Source organism: Amphiprion ocellaris, chromosome 19 (assembly GCF_022539595.1).
Source record: "Amphiprion ocellaris isolate individual 3 ecotype Okinawa chromosome 19, ASM2253959v1, whole genome shotgun sequence".
Classification (NCBI taxonomy): domain Eukaryota; kingdom Metazoa; phylum Chordata; class Actinopteri; family Pomacentridae; genus Amphiprion; species Amphiprion ocellaris.
Genome location: NC_072784.1, coordinates 28,366,900 through 28,385,692, shown reverse-complemented (window position 1 = coordinate 28,385,692; position 18,793 = coordinate 28,366,900). Strand labels below are relative to the sequence as shown.

Below are 18,793 nucleotides of genomic sequence, written 5' to 3'. Positions count from 1 at the left end.
AAAGTAATTGCCCAGGTCTCTGTCGCTGCTCTTCATCTAGAGCCGTTTTCCATCTCTTTATATCAGCACTTTGCTTTCCTTTCTCAGTCTGTCCAACATCCCTCACTCTCCTGCTATTTTTTCTCTCTGAGTATTCACATCACGTCCTCATCTCCCCATTTGCTCAGATTTTAAGCTAAAAACTGTAAAAGAGAAGGTTTATTTTTCAGAAATTTTGAAGCCCAAATGTCGTCAAGTTCTGGAATGACCCAGCTAATTCTCAGTTAACAAACTAAGCAAGCATATTTTCCAAGCAAAGATTTGAAAAATATGATAATTCATGTGAAATTTTGATTGGGAATTTGAATTAAACTAAGCCAATCGCCTTTTCTGTGTAACTGACAAGTTATTTCTATGCAAAGTAAAGCTCCATTAAGTGCCTACCTCGTCTAATTCTGTCAAAAAGCAAGTATCAGGTTCTAAATTGTTGTCCATTTTTGCAGTTTTTTGCACTCGTTTTGCCAGCCTCAAACATTCACTTATTTAAAGTTTCCCCTCTGCTATCTTTCACTCTGACTCCGACCAGTCGAGGCAGATGTCCTCCCTCCCTGAACCTGGTTCTGCTGGAGGTCTCTTCTAGTTTAAAGGCAGTTCTTCCTCATGACTGCTCAGAGGGAATGTTTAGATTTGTTGGGTTTTAAGTGTACGCTTTGTAAAGTCTTTAGTTTTGTTTTCTCTTCGCCTTAGTATTTAATTTAGTCCAGTAACTTATATAATTCTGTAGGTTTTTGAATTATTCAGGTAAATCCACATCATAAAAAACACTGTAGGGTCTTTGCCTTGATGTGTTGGGTAAACTAGGGAAAATTACACTGAAAATGGCTGTTGATGTCCAATTAAAAAGTTAACTAGGTTCGTTTTTCAAAAATTTTGAAGCCCAAACGTCCTCTAATTCTGGAACGACCCTGATAGGGAAACTACAGCAGTAAACCAAACATACTGCAGTAAAATCTTCTGAATTTATAAGTCAGAGTTGATAAACGTTGGTGTTTGTACTATTTAAATGATTATTCAGGTGACATTTTCTCCCCACCAGAAAGTCCAACTGTCACACTGCCGTCTGTAGAGAGAATAAGGAGGTGCTGCAGATCTACAACATGCAGTCAGAGGACCATTAATCTCCTCGCTGCTCCTGTTCTGAGCGGTGACCCTCCTCCTCCTCCTGCCATGCTGTCACTCTGCAGCGCTGCACCTGTCAGATTAGTCTCACATCCTCAGCTGCCACTCCATATGATACGCCTCCTCGCTGCCTGCACGTCGCTGCACTCTGCATGTGTTTATGAGTTTGTGTGCATGTGAAAGGGAAAGTCGGGGGGAGGGAGAGGACAATGAGGCGGGCGACCCCATGCAGAATGAGTCAAATGTGAGTGCTGCAGCAGAAGCCAAAACGTAGACGAACACCCTCCAAATCTCTGGATTACAAAATGAGACTGTGAGTGGATGTTACAGCAGCATTTGTGGCCCACCTGGCCAGAGGTGTCATGGCTCCTCCTGCCTGGCTGGCTCTGCAGTGGTGAGAGTTTTAGTAAAATCAGTGCAAAATGGAGTCTCTTCCATGTTGAGGAGGAGGAGGAGGAGGAGGAGGAGGTGGAGTAGGGGGTGAGGGGTGGAGGGTGGGGGGTGGAGGGTGGGGGGTGAGGGGGCTCCAGCAGTAAAAAAGCCTCCCCAGTAGATGGACTGGAGCAGCTGAGGCAACAAGCATGTGATGTGAGTGGGAAATAATAAGCATCACAGCAGTTTGGAGCTGTGGCAAGACCTCTGAGGTAACCAAGGGAACCCCGGAAAAGGGTCTGGCTCGCTTTCAAAATAAGAGAGCAGCAACATGAAAACACTGCAAGGTCTGCAGAGGATAAGAGGCAGGATTTAAGGTTGGAAGGAACAAATTGCCTGTAAGGTGGGATAACAATAATAGTAGCGTCTGAGAGAGCATTAGCAGGTGAAGCAGGTCGACCAGTGGCTCAAGTGTTCCTGGTTTGAATGAACCGTCCAGTGCTTCCAGTGGCTCAGAAAACGACTTGTGTGTGAATTACTTCTACTGTCTTTAACAAAACTAATAAAGGTTTACTGAGCTTCTGATTAAAAATAAAAAAACAAAGTGAGATTTGTGTCACAGCAGCACTTCCCAACTAGAGGGCATTTATTCAACTTTATTCTGAAAGACGTCAGTGGAAATTGGATTAAAAAAGTTCAACCTGACATTGTGTTGGTATGTTTTCTGTGACTTAGCGCAGTGGAGCAGAGAATAACAGTAACGCAGCAGCTGGATGGAGCAGAGGAGCGTTTGGAGAGTCCAAATTGTGCGCACACTGACAGTGACGCTAGGACAGCGGGTTTAGGAGGCGTGTGCGCGCCTGATTCTCACGGCGCATATAGTGTGGCTTTAACAAGGCGTCCACATGTCAGGGATCCGTTAATTTACCCCCAGTAAAACCGCCAGAGCGAGGCAGGACCGAGAAGAGTCCCTGTCACCGTCCCTGTGCGTCTGTCTGTGGGTGCGTACCGGGATTATCATTACGCACGTTACGCGGAGCGCAGTTTGGGTGATGCGTTCAGTCGTGAGGGGTGCAGCGGGGAGCAGCGACTGTGAGCTCGGGCATCCAGCGGCATAATCAGCGCCGCGTCTGGAGCAGGGATCCGGCTGTTATGGGGACACGGTTCGTGCACGTCGCAGGATTTCGACCCTCATCTTCTTTATTTTGAGGAATCCTCCGTCTTTGTTGCAGAGCGCAAGTCAAAGATGCGCACCGCTGAACAAAGGATTTAGAGGGAAAACGATCAAGAATCTCTTCCATATTTTAATCCTCACACCTCGTCGCGTTTCGTCTCCCACGTTTGGACTCGTGTTCATGCACATTCTGCCTCCGAGGACAACGGGCACGGGCTGAATAACCGGGATCCTCCGGGCTCATGTGGACGGAGAGCGACCGCGGAGCTCATTCCGAAATGTGACATTTTTAAAGAAAAAATTCTGACTCCCATCAAACCTGACAACTGTGCGTCCGTCTTCATCCTTCATCACATTTGTTTACATCGATCCAGGTACGTGCTGCTCTCCGTGTAGAATGCTGATGTTTGAGACGGGGGAGGGAGCTGACATTTGTGTGTGTCCGAATATTTGGGTGAAAATCTCCCAACACGGTTTATCTGAATGTTTCTGTGCTTGTGTAATAAATAACCAGGCAGGTTTTCGGGGGTTTTATCGCCGCTAAGGTGGGAGTTGCATCACTGACAGCCTGCGAAAGGCGATGTCGATGCACCAAATGCAAAGGTGTGTGAGGCGGAGAGGACACGCAGCGTTAAAGATAACTGTAATGCGTAAATGTTGCACAAATGCACATTTACGCACAGGGCTCGGCGCATATGGCCTTGACCTCGCTGGGCGTTTGACAAAAAACCGTGTACAACTTAACCAGAGGCTCGAGCTGTGTGAAATTTCACGACTGATTGGCTCCGGCACATTTTTTCTCACGAGGATAAAAACGTTGGTCTCCTTTTTAGTAGCTGCGCCTCCGTTTTCCATCCCACAATTCACCGGGATATTTTAGGAGTGTCAATCACTCGTGCGTTCTTTGGTGTCGAGGTTAGATGTCATTCTTTATTTTTGGATCACACACACCTCAGTAACAATGGCCTTGCTGCTGTTCTCTCCAACAAACACACTCTTCTGGAACCCCCAGGGACCCTCCCATGTGGCTGGTATTGTTCACAGAGGGGGTGTTTGTGCTGAAAAAAAAGAAAAGAAAAGAAAAAAGAGCATTCTCTAAATGTCTGTTTGCATTGAGCTGCTCCTTAGGTCAGCTAAATCCAAGGCTTCCCTTTAGAAGACAGCCCTGATCTAGAGCAAGGCCACACTTGGAGGGAGATTGCACTTAAACGCCCGCTTGAGTCCAATCAGGTGGAGGAAGTTTGTGTGGAAATTGATGTGAATGCATGGATTGACTGTGTGTTGCTAAACAGACAGATGATGTGAGAGCGTGGAGCTGCTGTCAGTGCAGGGTTTGTGTACTCGGAAAGCTCCCGGGCCTATTTTGGAGTGTTCTGTTTTCCATCATTAATCAATATTCAGCGGAGTGGAGCTGTTTATTCTCAGGCTGCACATTCATGAGGCAGTTAGTCTCCTCCTGGGAGAAGACGGAGCTCCAGCATCTCCTCGGGGCTGCTGCCATATGTACCCTGTTTGGATGATTGTGTGCATGGAGCCTCTTTATGTACACAGCTGAGCATGAGCCGGACTGTCACATACATGGCAACTTCCCTGCTTCTGCTTTCATACGTGCACACACACACACACACACACATAGACTCACGCACACATACACGCTCCAGGCACAAGGCTCGCTCCAGTTCTTCTTAGGCACATCCGATTGTTCCTCGTTTCTCTTGCTCCTCTGATCACTATCACGCTCTCTACCCAAATCTGATCACCCGGGGCTCCTGTGATCAACCCTCTATTCATCCTGCCCCAGATCCTGTCGCTTTGATGCTTTCTCGTCACACACAAGCAGATCACACGATGCTGGAGGTCTCCGTCTGGGTACATTTTGGGGTTTTTGGATGCTTCCACATCCGAGCGGTCACCCCATCCTTGTTGCTGGAGGAGGAGGAGGAGGAAAGGAGCAGAGGGAGGGGAGGGAGGGTTGAGATTAAACATTGGCAGTGTTAATTGCCAAGTCAATTAGCATATGGTCTTGCTGTGAGCCCAGTCACATGGTAATGAGGCCTAATTAGGGTGGCCTGGGATGTCTGAAGAGGCTGGAGAAAATACTTGTACTGTCAGTTACTCTGTGATGCACCCAGGAGGCTGGTGCAGTGAATGGGCTGCCTCTGTTTCAGTCTCCATTCAGTGTGTTTCCATTTTATCCCTCTTGGCTCTGCTTTCTCCTGTCATCTGAGAGTCTATTTTTTCCCAAAACCTGTCCTACCAACTCCTCCTACATATTTTAGCACACTCATGCCACATCTCTTCCACTCTTTCTCCTTCCTTAACTCCTTCTATTCCCAGATTTTTGTATCTCTGGCTGCCGGCTGTGAAGGAGAGGTGACGTGGTTAGAGGTCAGAGATGTGCACAAATCAGAGGACGGAGGGAACTTTTTGATTATTTTACACTATTGTTCAAAAGTTTGGGGTCACCCAGACAATTTCACGTTTTCCATGAAAACTCCCACTTTTATTCATGTGCTAACATAACTGCACAAGGGTTTTTTAATCATCAATGAGCCTTTCAACACCATTAGCTAACACAATGTAGCATTAGAACACAGGAGTGATGGTTGCTGGAAATGTTCCTCTGTACCCCTATGGAGATATTCCATTAAAAATCAGCTGTTTCCAGCTACAGTAGTCAATTACCATATTGACCAGACTGTATTCTGATTAGTTTAATGTTATCTTCATTGAAAAAAAACTGCTTTTCTTTCAAAAATAAGGACATTTCTAAATGACCCTAAGCTTTTGAACAGTAGTGTACATGAGGCAGGAATTTAGATGATCTAGAATTGTGGTCATTAAAACTACTAGTGTTATAATTGGGTGGAATAGGAGAAGAAAACAAAATGTACTTGTTGGATCAAAGTCACTCGACGTGTTTTCAGGTTTAAATCCATATGAAGTATGAGAAGTTAACTATGTCTGCTGCTGTGTAGCTGTAGTCTCAAGTCCAGCAGCCTTGAACAAGACATACAAGAGCTGGAAATCCAATGTGAACAGGCCGCGACTTTGCAGTTTTCTTTGCAGAAAGTCTCCAACTCCGGCTGAACGCGCCACTGGAGAGGTAATCTCTGGAAAGAGACAAGTTCAGGGATTACAACAAGCATGTGTCGTGTCAAAGTGTCCTTGAATAAACAAACAAACAAAAAGCTCCTCTCTGTTGTAGATAAGAGCGTGTCCACATGAAGCCAGTTGAATTCACACAGATCTTCAGCCCTCAATCCACAATAAACTAAAAAAAAAAACCTTTTCCAAAACCCCATAGTGGAAAAATGTTTAAACTGGTGATGCTCCTTAAACCTGCCTTTTAACTGTAACAGATGACTGGATTGTCGGAAAAGATTTGAACTGCAGATGGATTTTCTCTGCAAAGGAAATTTCAGAGTTTAGAGCAACTGACGAGCCTTCGTTTGTTTGTGGCTGAGTCACACACAACGTCTACTTTTATATCACTGAGCTAATTCTTTAAAGACACCCTTAGAAAGAATAGAATAAAACAAGGAAACTCTAACATTCACTAAATATAATCCACTTGGTTAAATAAAAGCTGAAACACAATAAAACTGTATTACATTTTACAAATTCTGCCTGAACTGTTCTGCTCACAACCTCAGTGTATTCTTTAAAGGAAAGAAAACGAGATTCCACCTCTTTAATTTCTTCCTCTCCTCCTAAATGTTGCTCTGACTACACTCCAAAATGAGCTTTAGTTTGTTTATGACTGATGTGTTAGATGTTATTTAATCCCAGTTAGTAAAGTAGGATGTAAATGTATTCACTGCCATGGAAAAAGGTCAAGTCACGATGGTTTCGTCACGAAGCAGATGCTGGCGGAGGACCTACAGACGACCAGCTCACCTCAACATCTGGATCGTTGTGTTTCCACCCGTACACCTGCACACTCACACAGACACACTTTCTCCATTATCGTGCAAATAGTCTGACTAAAGGAGAAAAACGAGAATTGAAGTGAGTCGTCAAAGTGCAATAATCCTCCCAATTATCACCCCAGTAATTAGACGGCATCTGGTTGTGCTACGTCTGATAATTATGTGAGGTTGTAAGTGTTCGGGATGGTTGTTACATCTCCCCATCCCTGCCTATCCAGCCTGGAGCGCATCTGAATGACTGCAGTGCTGCACATTTGCACTCTCACACTTGTGTTCCCGTTGTAAGGACTGGATGCTGCTTACCTTCTACATTCAGCTCTGTGTGAGAATGCACTGCCTTCACACACACACACGCATAATACATGCCACCAAGCTGAATGTTACATTTACATGTAAATAGAGGCAGTGAACACAGGCGCTGTGCCAGGATGAGTTGTGTGACAGAGACACATGCAGCATGAATGCATCCATGTAACGCCGCGATGTTCAGAATAGCAAACTAAGATGGACCTCGGAGGGCAGCAGGCTGCTTGGCACTGAGGAAGATGATGCCTGAGAAACAGCAGCCATGCAGCAGAACTGGCAGGAGCTGGATCCTTCCCCCAGTTACATAAGATGCACAGCAAGAATAAAGGGGAAGGGAGGGAAGGGGGTGCAAGGGGGCACGAGGAGGGAAGAAAAAGACGCCAAAATGGAAGGAAGAGGGACGTGTTTGGGATTAGATGGAGGAGGGTCGGAGGTGTGCGAGGCTCATCTTTCGCTGCGCATCCTCAGATGCAGCAGAGCCGAGGCCACCGAGGTGGCATCGAGGATTTTAAATGGAGGGCAGGACAGAAATGGCTGCGAGGAGTGACAGGGAGAGAAACATGTCTGAAAAGATAGAAGGGAGGACGGGACAGTGGCGGCAGCATGAAGCAGAAGGCCGTGACTGAGATTAGCTTAAATAAGAGCACTCCAGTGTGCAGCATGTGTCCTATAGGTGTGTGTGATACCGCACACGGGATGTTGCACATGCATGTCTGGCTGACTGCGTACATGTGATGGTATGTGTGTGTGAGGACACTGGCAGCCCTCTTGTGCATCCTTCAGTTTTCAGATCACCAGTTTGCCAAGACACACTCTAAAAGCAGCCGGGGCAACCATCTGTGCAAGAGGCAGCGACGGGGCGGGAGGCTGAGCGAGTCCAGAAGCCACCAGTGTGCAGGACTCAACCTCCAGTCGCTTCATCTCTAGTCCCAAGTGTGCGTCTTAACCGCCTCTGCTTTTAGAAATAGCAAGGAATGTGGAGAAGAAAGACAGAAAAGGACAGAGGAGGAGCCGTCTGCTCAGCTTGTAGGGGATGAGTGAGTGAGCTTTTTGTCTCCTCTCTCTTTTGTTTTATTCCTGTAATTTAGAGCCGGGGGCTTCACCATGGTTATCACCAGAAAAACAACACAATGTTACGAGTCTCTCGGGAGTGTTTTTGTGCCACTTGTTCAGGTATGCGTGTTAATGTCAGGTGTTGGTATAGGAACATCCAGCACTGTGTTTTTTTGGTGACTCATCCCTCCGAAAACGCTGATTGATGTTAATGTAGACCAGTAGTGACCGACGGCTACAGCGAGGAAGGAAGGAGGCAACAGGAAATAACAGCAGGAAACGAGGGAGCGGAGAATTTTAGTAATGAGGAGGCGTGAAGAAGAATTTTAGAGGGTGTAAATCTCAGAAGAATACATGAAAGAGCTCCAAACAAATGAGTATGCACAAAACACACACATACACAGGCATGCATCTTCCACTGTTGAGCCCTCTGGGGTCTCCGAAAAATAAATAATCATATCTCACAAGGTTGTAAACAACTGCTGTCTTAAAAAATATATTCTTAAAAATGGATATGAGGACATCAAAAGCTTGTAAATAATTGGCTGGACGAGTTCTGCTGGCAGCGTATGTACATTAGAGTAAGAAAGAAGACCCGGGGAAGAATTAATACATTAAATAATAGATAGTCATTCTGTGAGTACGTACAGTCTGACTGAATGTGAGTAGAGTGTTTGCTGGATTAGTAAAGCTTTTTAGATTTTTCTGGCATTTTTAATGAACAAACTAACAATAAAGTAATGTTTGACCAGCACCAACAAGCTGTGCACACTATGACGTACCACGTTCTAAATTGATGCGACAAACATCCATCCATTATCTACACTGCTTAATCCTCATTAGCGTTGCTAGGGGGCATGCACGACTCAAAGGTCCTCCAACATCCGACAGCAACTACTGCAATCACAACTATGTTAATAATAATAAGGAATTATAAAGGTATGGATGGCAGAAATCTGATTTAAGTACCACTTGTTTTCCCGGCAAAGTCATTAATGAATGCGAATGGTCGACTTGGACCTTTGTGGATTTGGCCGGATGACGAAATTTACTTCCTGTGAACCCTTGTGGACATGACAAGACATGAAGCTGGCACACTGAGTTGCCATCATCGATCCATCCATCCATTATTTACACTGCTTAATCCTCATTAGGGTCATGGGGGGCTGGAGTCTATCCCAGCTGACTTACGGCGAAGGGTAGTTTATCACAGGGCTACATATAGAGACAAACAATCACACATACGGACAATTTAGAGTTATCAGTTAACCTCAGCATGTTTTTGGACTGTGGGATAAAGTCAGAGAAAATCCATGCATGCACAGGGAGAACATAGAAACTCCATGCAGAAAGATCCCGGGAAGACCGGGACGCGAACCAGGGATCTCCTAGCTGCAAGGTGAAAGTGCTAATCACCAACCACTGTGCAGCCCATGCGACAAACAGTTTTGTAAGTCCAATAGTTTCTCTCCTTTTAGCTCTGCTTTTGTCTCTACTATCTCCTGATGGAAATGTTTGGCTCTCTAGCTGGTGGATGATCCATACTAACTAGCTGCTGGTGGTTATAAGACAATGATTGGAAACTCACCATGAAACTTGTAAAGCAGAGGAGAGCTGTAGATTCAGCTGAGATCTAGAAAAGCGGAAAAAATTCTAAGAACCACACCAACACATCCTGACGGCTGCTTTTTATATTCTCTCAGCGATCCAGGTGAAACGATCTGTGATTGGAGAAAGTCTTTCTACAGCCTGTAAATGGAACCAAGAGGAAGAGAAGCCGTCTAATAGTATATGTCCACAGGGGTGTTTTTACATGTTGCCCAACATCGGAAGCTTGATAGGCGTGTCACTAGCGGGTCACATGACAGGTGCTTTATCTTCAGGCCTGTAGAGGTGTCAGACCAACATGGCGGCTCGGTGGCAAACTTGCTCTTTAATTATGAAAACAGTTCAGCAAAAAGTATGTTGTTGTTTTACTTCAACAGCGGCTGGTTTAGAGGTGTTATGAAAGTTTCGCGAAGCGTCGGACCTCCGCTCAATATGCCTCATTTGCATACAGTTGAGGTCTAGGCTCAGGTGTGTGGGCAGCTAGCAGGAAATGCGACAACCCGTCACTCAAAACACAGTGTGCGGCATTTCACATAGGCTAATGGTTCATGTCCACAGGATCTGTCAATTTCTCGCATCCCATTCAATGAGCTGCAGACAGCTAGCAATCAACAAGATGCTACCAGAATGCAATGCGGGGCGTTTCACCTAGACATGAACCATAATTTCTTTTCAGATCAGTTGAATTACAAAATGCCGGACGGTTATTATCGGTTATTTGCCCAGTGATGCTAAAAAGTCCTGCCTAGTCCAGCTTTTATTCTGTACCTAAAATACTGGCTGCAGCTGCTTCATGTTTTAAAGTCTGCCGAAGACAAATCATCCTATCAGAAGCAGCTCTGCTTAAATCCGCTGGACATCTTCCCAACTCTAAATATCGAGGGTCTGTTTCCTTCTTGCAATGTGCTCCACTTAATAAGCGACATGCCTTTAAGACTGTTCGATCAGGCCGGTGTTTATTTCAACCTGCTGATGTCCTGACCACGTACCTCCTCCTGACTGGTATGAGGAGCTAATATGAGCCGGGGATATCCAGTGTCCTTTACATGGTATGCAAATATTGTGGTACAGTCTATTTGTGGACGCCGTGACATTTTTAATGTCAGAATTACAGTGAGACTACAGTTCCCTGAAATAAACAAATCCAGTGTGTTGCTTGGAGCATGGAGAGGGAAGAAAAGTGCTTTGTGAAGGCAGATTGTTTAACACACTAAAGTCTGATCCAGCTTGGAAAGAATTTCTAAAAGCCCAGCGACAGCAACCTGGCAGGGAGATGTGTTTGTGTGTGTGGTGCCTTTAAATACAGATCAACCTCCCATAAAACACACAGCTTGTCAGGTGAGGCGACAGCAGCGATCATCGCAGCAAAGCCCTCAGCGAAACCAAAGAATGTGTGTTTGTTTGTGTGTGTTTGTGGCTGTTGACAGCAGCGACGAATAAAGAAAAAGGTAGACAGCATTGATTTTGAGGCTTTTTTTTGGTTTCGCTGGGACATTTTTCTTAAAAGTGTGTGTATCTGTGTGCAGCGTGTTGTGTGTCGTGTCACACCTCGCTAGATGCCCTTAGATGCCTGATAGTGAGCTGAACTGCTTGTACGCACTTCCTCTGTTTCTGTTTTTTTTTTTTCATAAAAATATGCGTGACGCTGCAGCTTTCCTGTCAGCGCTGAGGCTGGGCAGATCATACACCCAAAACTCAGCTGATCTCCTGCGTGTTGCTTTTAATTTGAGGCTGTTGGCAATAAATGAAAAAGGTTATACAAAGCTTAGGGCTGCTGTTGCTGACAGAAGATGTGTTTTATGTGTTTTTGTGGCTTCAGTCTTTCACCCTGCATGAACTGCTGTCCTTTGTTTCCTCTCTAAAACACAGCAGTGGCCAGTTGTTTGTATCGTCACACAGGTGGATGATTCCTGCGACTGACTGCTCAGCTGTATGACTAGACTGACTCACTGTCCTTCTCTCTCCTGCTTTCCTTTGACTTCTCATCTCTGTCTTCTCTCCAGAGATGGCGTTCCTCCCAGTCCTCCTCCTGCTGCTGTTGGCTGTTTCTCATGGTGCCGACGGTCAGAACTCGGACCCTGAGGCCCTCCCTCGAGGCTGTGGCTGGGGCCTGGTGCGTCCTTACACCCTCCTCTGTGACCTGGACTCCATCTGGGGTGTGGCTGTTGAATCTGTGGCTGCCAGTGGGACTCTGGCCTCCATCTTACTCGCCCTCGTCCTGCTGTGCCGTTTACGCCACATCAGCGAGGCCGAGAAGCGGAGCGGCGTGGGGCCCATCCTCCTGCTGCTGCTCGGCATCCTGGGCTTGTTCGGCCTGAGCTTCGCCTACCTGATAGAGCAGGATGAATCGCTGTGTCTCCTCCGCAGGGCCCTGTGGGGCCTCCTGTTCGCCGTCTGCTTCTCCTGCCTGCTGGTTCAGGGCGTCCGTCTGCGCAGGTTGGGTCGGGAGCGTCGGAGCCCCGGCGGCTGCGCCCTCACCGGTCTGGCGTTGGGTTTGAGCGCCGTGCAGGGCATCATCGCTGCCGAGTGGCTGCTCCTGACTGTGCTGAGGGAGGGAAGAGCTGCCTGTCAGTACCTGCCTCTGGACTTCTCGCTAGCCTGCAGCTACGTGCTAGCCCTGCTGCTGGCCGCGCTGACCGCCGCCTCCCTGGCCCTCTGTGGGAAGACGCGTCAGTGGCGCTGCAACGCCATCTGGCTGCTGCTGACCTGCCTGCTGTCGCTACTGCTGTGGGTGGCCTGGGTGGGCTTCTACCTGTACGGCAACGCCTGGCTCGGCAGGTCCCCGGACTGGAACGACCCGGCGCTGGCGATTGCTTTAGTGGCTCAGGGCTGGCTGCTGCTGATCTTCCACGCCATCCCTGAATCCCACATCTGCCTGAGACCCCCGCCGCAGCCCACCGCCCCAGATTACTTTGACACATCCCAGAACTCAACGCGAATGAGGGAGACGAGCTTCGACGAGGACATCCCTCTGTCTCACAGGCAGTTTGTGGAGAACCAGGGCTACGGATACAACGACGAGAACACCGCAGGTACAGGCCATGTTTCAGAGCAGACAGCGTGTAGGAGATGTAGGCCAACAAGAGGAAGTATTTACATATGAGGCCAGAAATAACAACCAGAGGATACAGGAAGACACCTATATGATGCAGGAATCCTTCCTTTCTTCTCTTTATCGTTCCTTCCTTCCTTCCCTCCTTCCTACCTTCCTTCCTCCCTCCCTCCCTTCCTCCCTTCCTCCATCATCCATCCTTCCTTCCTCCATCCATCCATCCTTCCTTCATCCATCCAGATTCCTTCCTTCCTTCCTTCTCTTCATCCTTCCTTCCTTCCTTCTCTTCATCCTTCCTTCCTACCTGCCTTCCTCCATCCATCCATCCTTCCTTCCTCCATCCATCTTTCCTTCCTTCCCTCCTTCCTTCCTTCCTTCCTTCTTTTTATCTTTCCTTCCTTCTCTTCATCGTTTCTTCCTTCCTTCTTTCCTTCCTTCCTTCCTTCCTTCCTCCATCCATCATCCATCCTTCCTTCCTCCATCATCTCTCTTTCCTTTCTTCCTTCCTTCCTTCCTCCCTCCATCCATCCATCCATCCATCCATCCATCCATCCATCTATCCATCCTGCCTTCCTTCCTCCATCCATCTTTCCTTCCTTCCTTCCTTCCTTCTCTTCATCATTCCTTCCTTCCTCCATTCATCTTTCCTTCGTTCTTTTCATCCATCCATCCATCCATCCTTCCTTCCTTCCTTCCTTCCTTCCTTCCTTCCAGTGAATAATCTCCACCTCTCTGTTTATCTCCTCCCAGGTCTGAGGAGTGGTGGTGGTGCCGGTCAACACAACAGTAACACCGGCGCCCGGCCCAGCGCTCCTTTCCGTAGCAACGTGTACCAGCCCACTGAGATGACCATGATCCTGAACGGGGGAGCGGTGAGTACATCCTCCCAATCTCAGGTACACGCCGCTTACACGCCGCTCTCTCATTCGCCCACGCCGACAAGACTGCATGCACATTTGTGCGTCCTGGACCATTCGTCATTGCAGAAGAATGAGAGAGAGGTGTGAGTTGAGTGTGTGTGTGCGTTCTCAGTTTGCGTGTGCATGCTCAGGTGTCTGTTGCATTTCATGGGCACATGCATGGATGGGTTTGGCACAAATGGCCACTCAGCTGATACTGATTTGTGCACGAGGCGACTTCCATGGGCTCCTGAGTGTGTAGATCACCTGGGAATGCTTTCTGTCCACTGAGTGATGCGACTGTCAGCCGACCTCTCACGCCCTTCGTTCTGCAGGATGAATGGCTGCTCCGGCTGGTGAACCGCCGTCCAGCCACTGTGCTCTGAATAACGCAACAACACCTCATATTACAGGAGGTTAAGATGCTGAAGCAACACGCTACTGACTGAGATCATTTATCGTCACTATTCCTAGAGAATCCAGCTGGGCATTAGCATTAACAAAGGGAATGTAGAGACCTCTATTTATGCTGCTTTGCATAAAAAAATCTTTAGTTTGTGTTGTAGCATGCTCAGGATACGCTATAGGAGGTAGTTTGCTTGAGGGACAAAATATAATAAATCTGAAAATCAGCTTCTAGCAGCAATTTAAAAGACTAAAAATAACTTTAAAAAGATAAGAGCACAAAGAACAAGATGGAAAATGGTGAGGATGAAAGAGCCAAGTGGATAATGGTCTCCGAGTGTGAGACTGAGTTAACGGATTAAGTTGACATTTTGGGAGACGGCGTATGCTTGTAGAGAGTCAAATGAGAAAATCAATACAGGACAGGAAAAAAGTGAAAACAGGGAAACAGCCTGGACATGGCATTTTGGTTTATGTATGGATTAAATCAGTGTATGTGCTTAACTAAGCTAATCAGCTGCTGCTCCGAACAAACCTTTAGATTATTTCCTGTATTGATATCAATTTATTAATGTCACACTATAAAAGGATTAGTTAGTTTAGTTAGTAGTAGAAATGCACTACAAGAAGAATACAGAATACCTTTACTGTGTTGCCTCTGATTGATGTTCAATAGTATTTTTATGGAGAACACACACATTAAACAAGACTAGAAAAACATGTATTAAATGGTGACGGCAGGTTTTCCTGTCAGGCTGCAAAGAGAGCCTTTCTGTCACCTGAGAGGTCAAAACAGGGCAAAAAAAGTGAATGAGTGCTTGATAAACAACATTATCTGAATTTTTATCTTCTCTTTTCCTCTGGATGTTGCCAGTTTGACCGTCTGTGTCAATCCTGCATAGATTTTAGTGAGTAACTAAACAGCGAGGGGGCAAAAAAAAGGAATTTAAAATGAAAACTGGAGTCAGAGATGCATTTAGTTTTAACCCGTCTGGAGATTTGTACTCAGCCTGTGGTTGTGTGTGGACGCAGCGCGCTGTTCAACCTGTTTTATCATTTACATACTGAATTTTTCCATTCCAGGTGCCGTCTGCTCCTCCCACGTACACGGGGAGGCAACTGTGGTGAGCGAGAGGTTTGGAAAGAGGATAGAAAATGAAGAAGAGGATGGAGGGGTGAGGAGGGAGAGGTCCAGGACGAGGAGCCCGTCCGGTTGGGTTGGACTTAATGGATGCCTGCGGGGGCCCTTGGACTCTGTGTACAGACTTTAACACTGACTGTGTGCCAATCAACTATTGTATGAGTGTGTGTGAGACTGAGAGGACGTCGGGTATGGAGGACAGAGCTAAAGCTTTTCTAGCACACAAGTCTCGATAGAAGAGTTTAAAACCTTGAAAAGCGACCAGCAAGTAGCAAAACAAAAGACCTGCTGACTCAGATGTGAAAACATCCTCATGCAGTATTCCTTCCTCTTCCTTCTCTCGCTATGATTTGTTCCTCTGACTCCTTGAAAGCTGTGAAATCCGTCGCCTTTTCCTGCTCTGTCAGGCAGGATTGTCTTTTTCTGCTGCTTCTCACCGTGCTGGCGCTCAAGTGAAACATTTGGCTCTGTCCTCCATCATCCACAGCGTAGGTGAAGCCAGAGCACATGGGCAACTGTACAGCTCGAGCACCGCCCTCTTAAAAATACTCCAGCCTCTGTGGGTGTGCATGTACATGAGTATATGAGAGGAAGGAGCGAGTGAATACCCCACAACTCTCCCACTCCAGCAAACCCTCCCTCTCCAAGACTGTCGCTGTTTGTCCTCCCTCCCTGTTCCTGCATTTCTCTGAATATAACTCCTCTCACCTCGCGTCATCCTCCCTCCTGCATGGACACTTTGCGAACACAAACTGTGAAACTGCAGACTGGAAAAGAAAGTTCCCGGCGACCGAGGGCAGCGTGGAGCACCTGAACAAAGCTGCCGTTAGACGTAGGATGGAACGGGGAGGCTTGTGATTGGCCGAGGAGGGCGTCAGTCATCAGCGGGGAGGCGCCGCGTGGTGAATCTAGGTCAGACTGCTGCTCCACCACATCTCAATGGCCACTGGCGGTTTGAAGCAGCCAGGAGAAACTGTCACTTTATATCAGCAGGAAACAGAGCGAGGAAGTGGAATGGTCTCCTATTCCTCTATCTGTGTTTGTGAGTGTTGTGATTCCACGAGAAAATTCAAAGATGCTCTCTGGTGCTAAATATTCCTCCACACGACCCTCCAGCGAGGCTCAGAAGCAACACTTCTGTAGATACGGGAGTGAAACTGTGAGCGGCAGACTATATATAGAGCTGCGTGGAGATATTCTAGAGCCTTAGGAAGATCAGATTTACAGTACAGGGTAGGAAGAGGAGGATGGAATCTGAGAGGAGGAGGAGGAGGAGGAGGAGGAGGAGGAGGAGGAGGAGGAAGGAGAGACGGTCCGAGGGGAGTAAAATCTCTGTGACTTCTTTCTCTAATCTGTGTGAGAAAATGGCTGCCTGGTGTGTGTCTGTGATGTGGAGGCGGCCGTGTGGCTCTATGTGGTCGTCTTCTTTATCTACTGAGGCGTCTCTCCCTCCTCCTGTCTCTCTGTGGTCGGCTATAATTCAAGTCCCAGTGCCAAGAAGGACTCTTGTTTCACCGGAGTCTCTGTTTCACGCCCTTTTCCCTCCATCGTGACACCAGCTCTCTCCTTCACCAGAGAAGCTGTGTACATAATAGTGCTGTAAAGCGTTGCTTGCTTGTTTACTTTTTTTTTTTTTAAACTGTAGGCTGAGTTTAGACACACTGGAAAACTGACCACTGCAAACCGATTTTATCTCTTTTTTTAAAAACTGGTTTGCTTTCTGTTCATAAATTTGCTTGTTGTTACTTTTACTTTTCTCTTGCTGGTGTCTTTTTTTTTTAAACTAGCATTTTGGAAATGTTTTGCCAACACTAGGTATGCTTTTGTTTTTCTGTTTGTTTGATTAATGTTCAAGGAAATCATGTGAGTTGTCATTTATGAGGGTTTACGTCGGTTGTACCTCCTAATCTCGGTCCACTCTTTGCTGTTAGGGGGATACAAACATACCCATTATGAAATATTCAGAAAAACCACTGTGGCTGTGAATAATTTTGGCACTTCATGCAGTAAACAGCGACTTATTCTGTGATATTTTTAGGGATAACTATAAAAAGCAAGAGCAGGGAGGGCAGAATAAACTAACTCCCAGCCCGCCAACAGTCGGTCCAGTGACCCCGGATCTTCCATCAGCCTCGACTAAGAAAAGATCAGGGGTCAACCGTCGACTGCTGCTGTATGTTTATGTCTCACACACTGGCTATTCTAAAATAGGACTGGTACTCGCATGCCAGCTTCATGCCCAAAGACAGCCTGTCCCACTACGTCAGGCTCTGTTTGGGCCGCCGCTGGTCAGAAACCATAGAAGAAGACGAGTCCTCAGGGTTTGGGATGGTCAGCAGTAAAGGGACAGAGCTCCTGAGTGTCAACACTCGGAGCTGAGGGGGAGGTTTCAGTTCTTGTGATGTTTTCACTCAATGTGGAGTACAGAAAAAAAAAAAGAACAATAACATGATGTGACTTCGTAGATTTTGCACTTGTCGACTACCTATCTGTGCATGCTTATCACCATTTCTACATATAAGACCTTTCTCAGACGTACTTTTGAATACTAACTCTATTTATGTAAAGGTCGTATGACAGCAATCATAATTTCAGTGTATATCAGATGACACACTTAATGTCTGTGCTTTCTTAAACACAAAAGAGAGCTGGTTCTTGAGAAGCAAAGAGATTAAAATCAGGGGAAATGGTCCAAAATAGAATGATTCCCCAAAAGGAACAAAATGCCATCAACACTGGACCTAATAATAACTTCCTCTGTTAGTTTGAAGACTTGAGGGAAAAAAAAAAACAGAATCTTCTGACTGATATTGTCTCTGTGTTTAAATCAAATAGACTGTGGTGAAATTTGCACAAAACTTGTATGTTGAGTTTGTCTTTCCCTGGGTAGCCCATCTGAACACCCATCCTCCCCGGGGTTGACATGTCCTTGCCTGTCCTCTTCTGATTCGTCTCGCCTTCAGACTGTTCCAGCGGAGCAGCTGACCGGCCGATATTGGTTTTCACAGCGATGACTGTGCAGTGACGCAGCATGCCTATGTATAGAACTTGATTCCCCTGATTAGAAAAAGAAAAAAAAAACAAGTTAACTCTCTTGTTTCTGTAACTGATTCAGGAAAAAAAAGTTCAATAAAAGTGTCATGTTTGTAGTTAACTTTTTAATTGGATGTGGTGTTTTTTTCCCCAGTGACAGCCATTTACAGTGGATTTTCACCTACTTTACCCGACACATCAAGGTAAAGACCCTACAGTGTTTATGATGTGGATTTACCTGAATAATTTAAAGCCCTACAGAATTATATAAATTACTGGACTAAATTAAATACTAAGACAACAAAACTTTACAAAATGTACAAGGATTCCTTCAGAGCAGTGATGAGGAAGAACTGCCTTTAACCAGGTTCAGGGAGGGAGGACATCTGCCTCGACTGGTCGGGGTGAGAGTGAAGGATAGCAGAGGGGAAACTTTAAATAACTGAATGTTTGAGGCTGGCAAAACGAGTGCAAAAAATGTAAAAATGGACAACAATTTAGCACCTGAACCTTGTTTTTTGACAGAATTGCCCAAGGTAGGCCCTAAATGGAGCTGCACTTTACATAGAAATAACTTGTCAGTGGTCTACACTGCACAGAAAAGGTAATTGGTTGAGTTTCATTCACATTCCCAATGAAAGTTTCACACGAATTATCATA

The 18,793-nt window shown here is 46.3% G+C and overlaps 1 protein-coding gene across 2 annotated transcripts; it reads left to right on the top strand.

The window, feature by feature from the left end:
• The first annotated feature begins 2,260 nt into the window (after positions 1 to 2,260).
• Positions 2,261 to 18,254, top strand: gprc5ba (G protein-coupled receptor, class C, group 5, member Ba). 2 transcript variants are annotated; one of them, XM_023288179.3, is made up of 4 exons: positions 2,261 to 3,078; positions 11,607 to 12,635; positions 13,406 to 13,551; positions 15,043 to 18,254. In XM_023288179.3, exons 2-4 carry the CDS (start codon positions 11,609 to 11,611, stop codon positions 15,085 to 15,087), a joined length of 1,218 nt encoding a protein of 405 aa, XP_023143947.1. In that variant the 5' UTR covers positions 2,261 to 3,078; positions 11,607 to 11,608; the 3' UTR covers positions 15,088 to 18,254. The 2 variants fall into 2 exon arrangements, with proteins under 2 accessions (XP_023143947.1, XP_023143948.1); XM_023288180.3 differs by having other exon boundaries at positions 2,262 to 3,078; positions 13,406 to 13,527.
• The last annotated feature ends 539 nt before the right edge of the window (positions 18,255 to 18,793 follow it).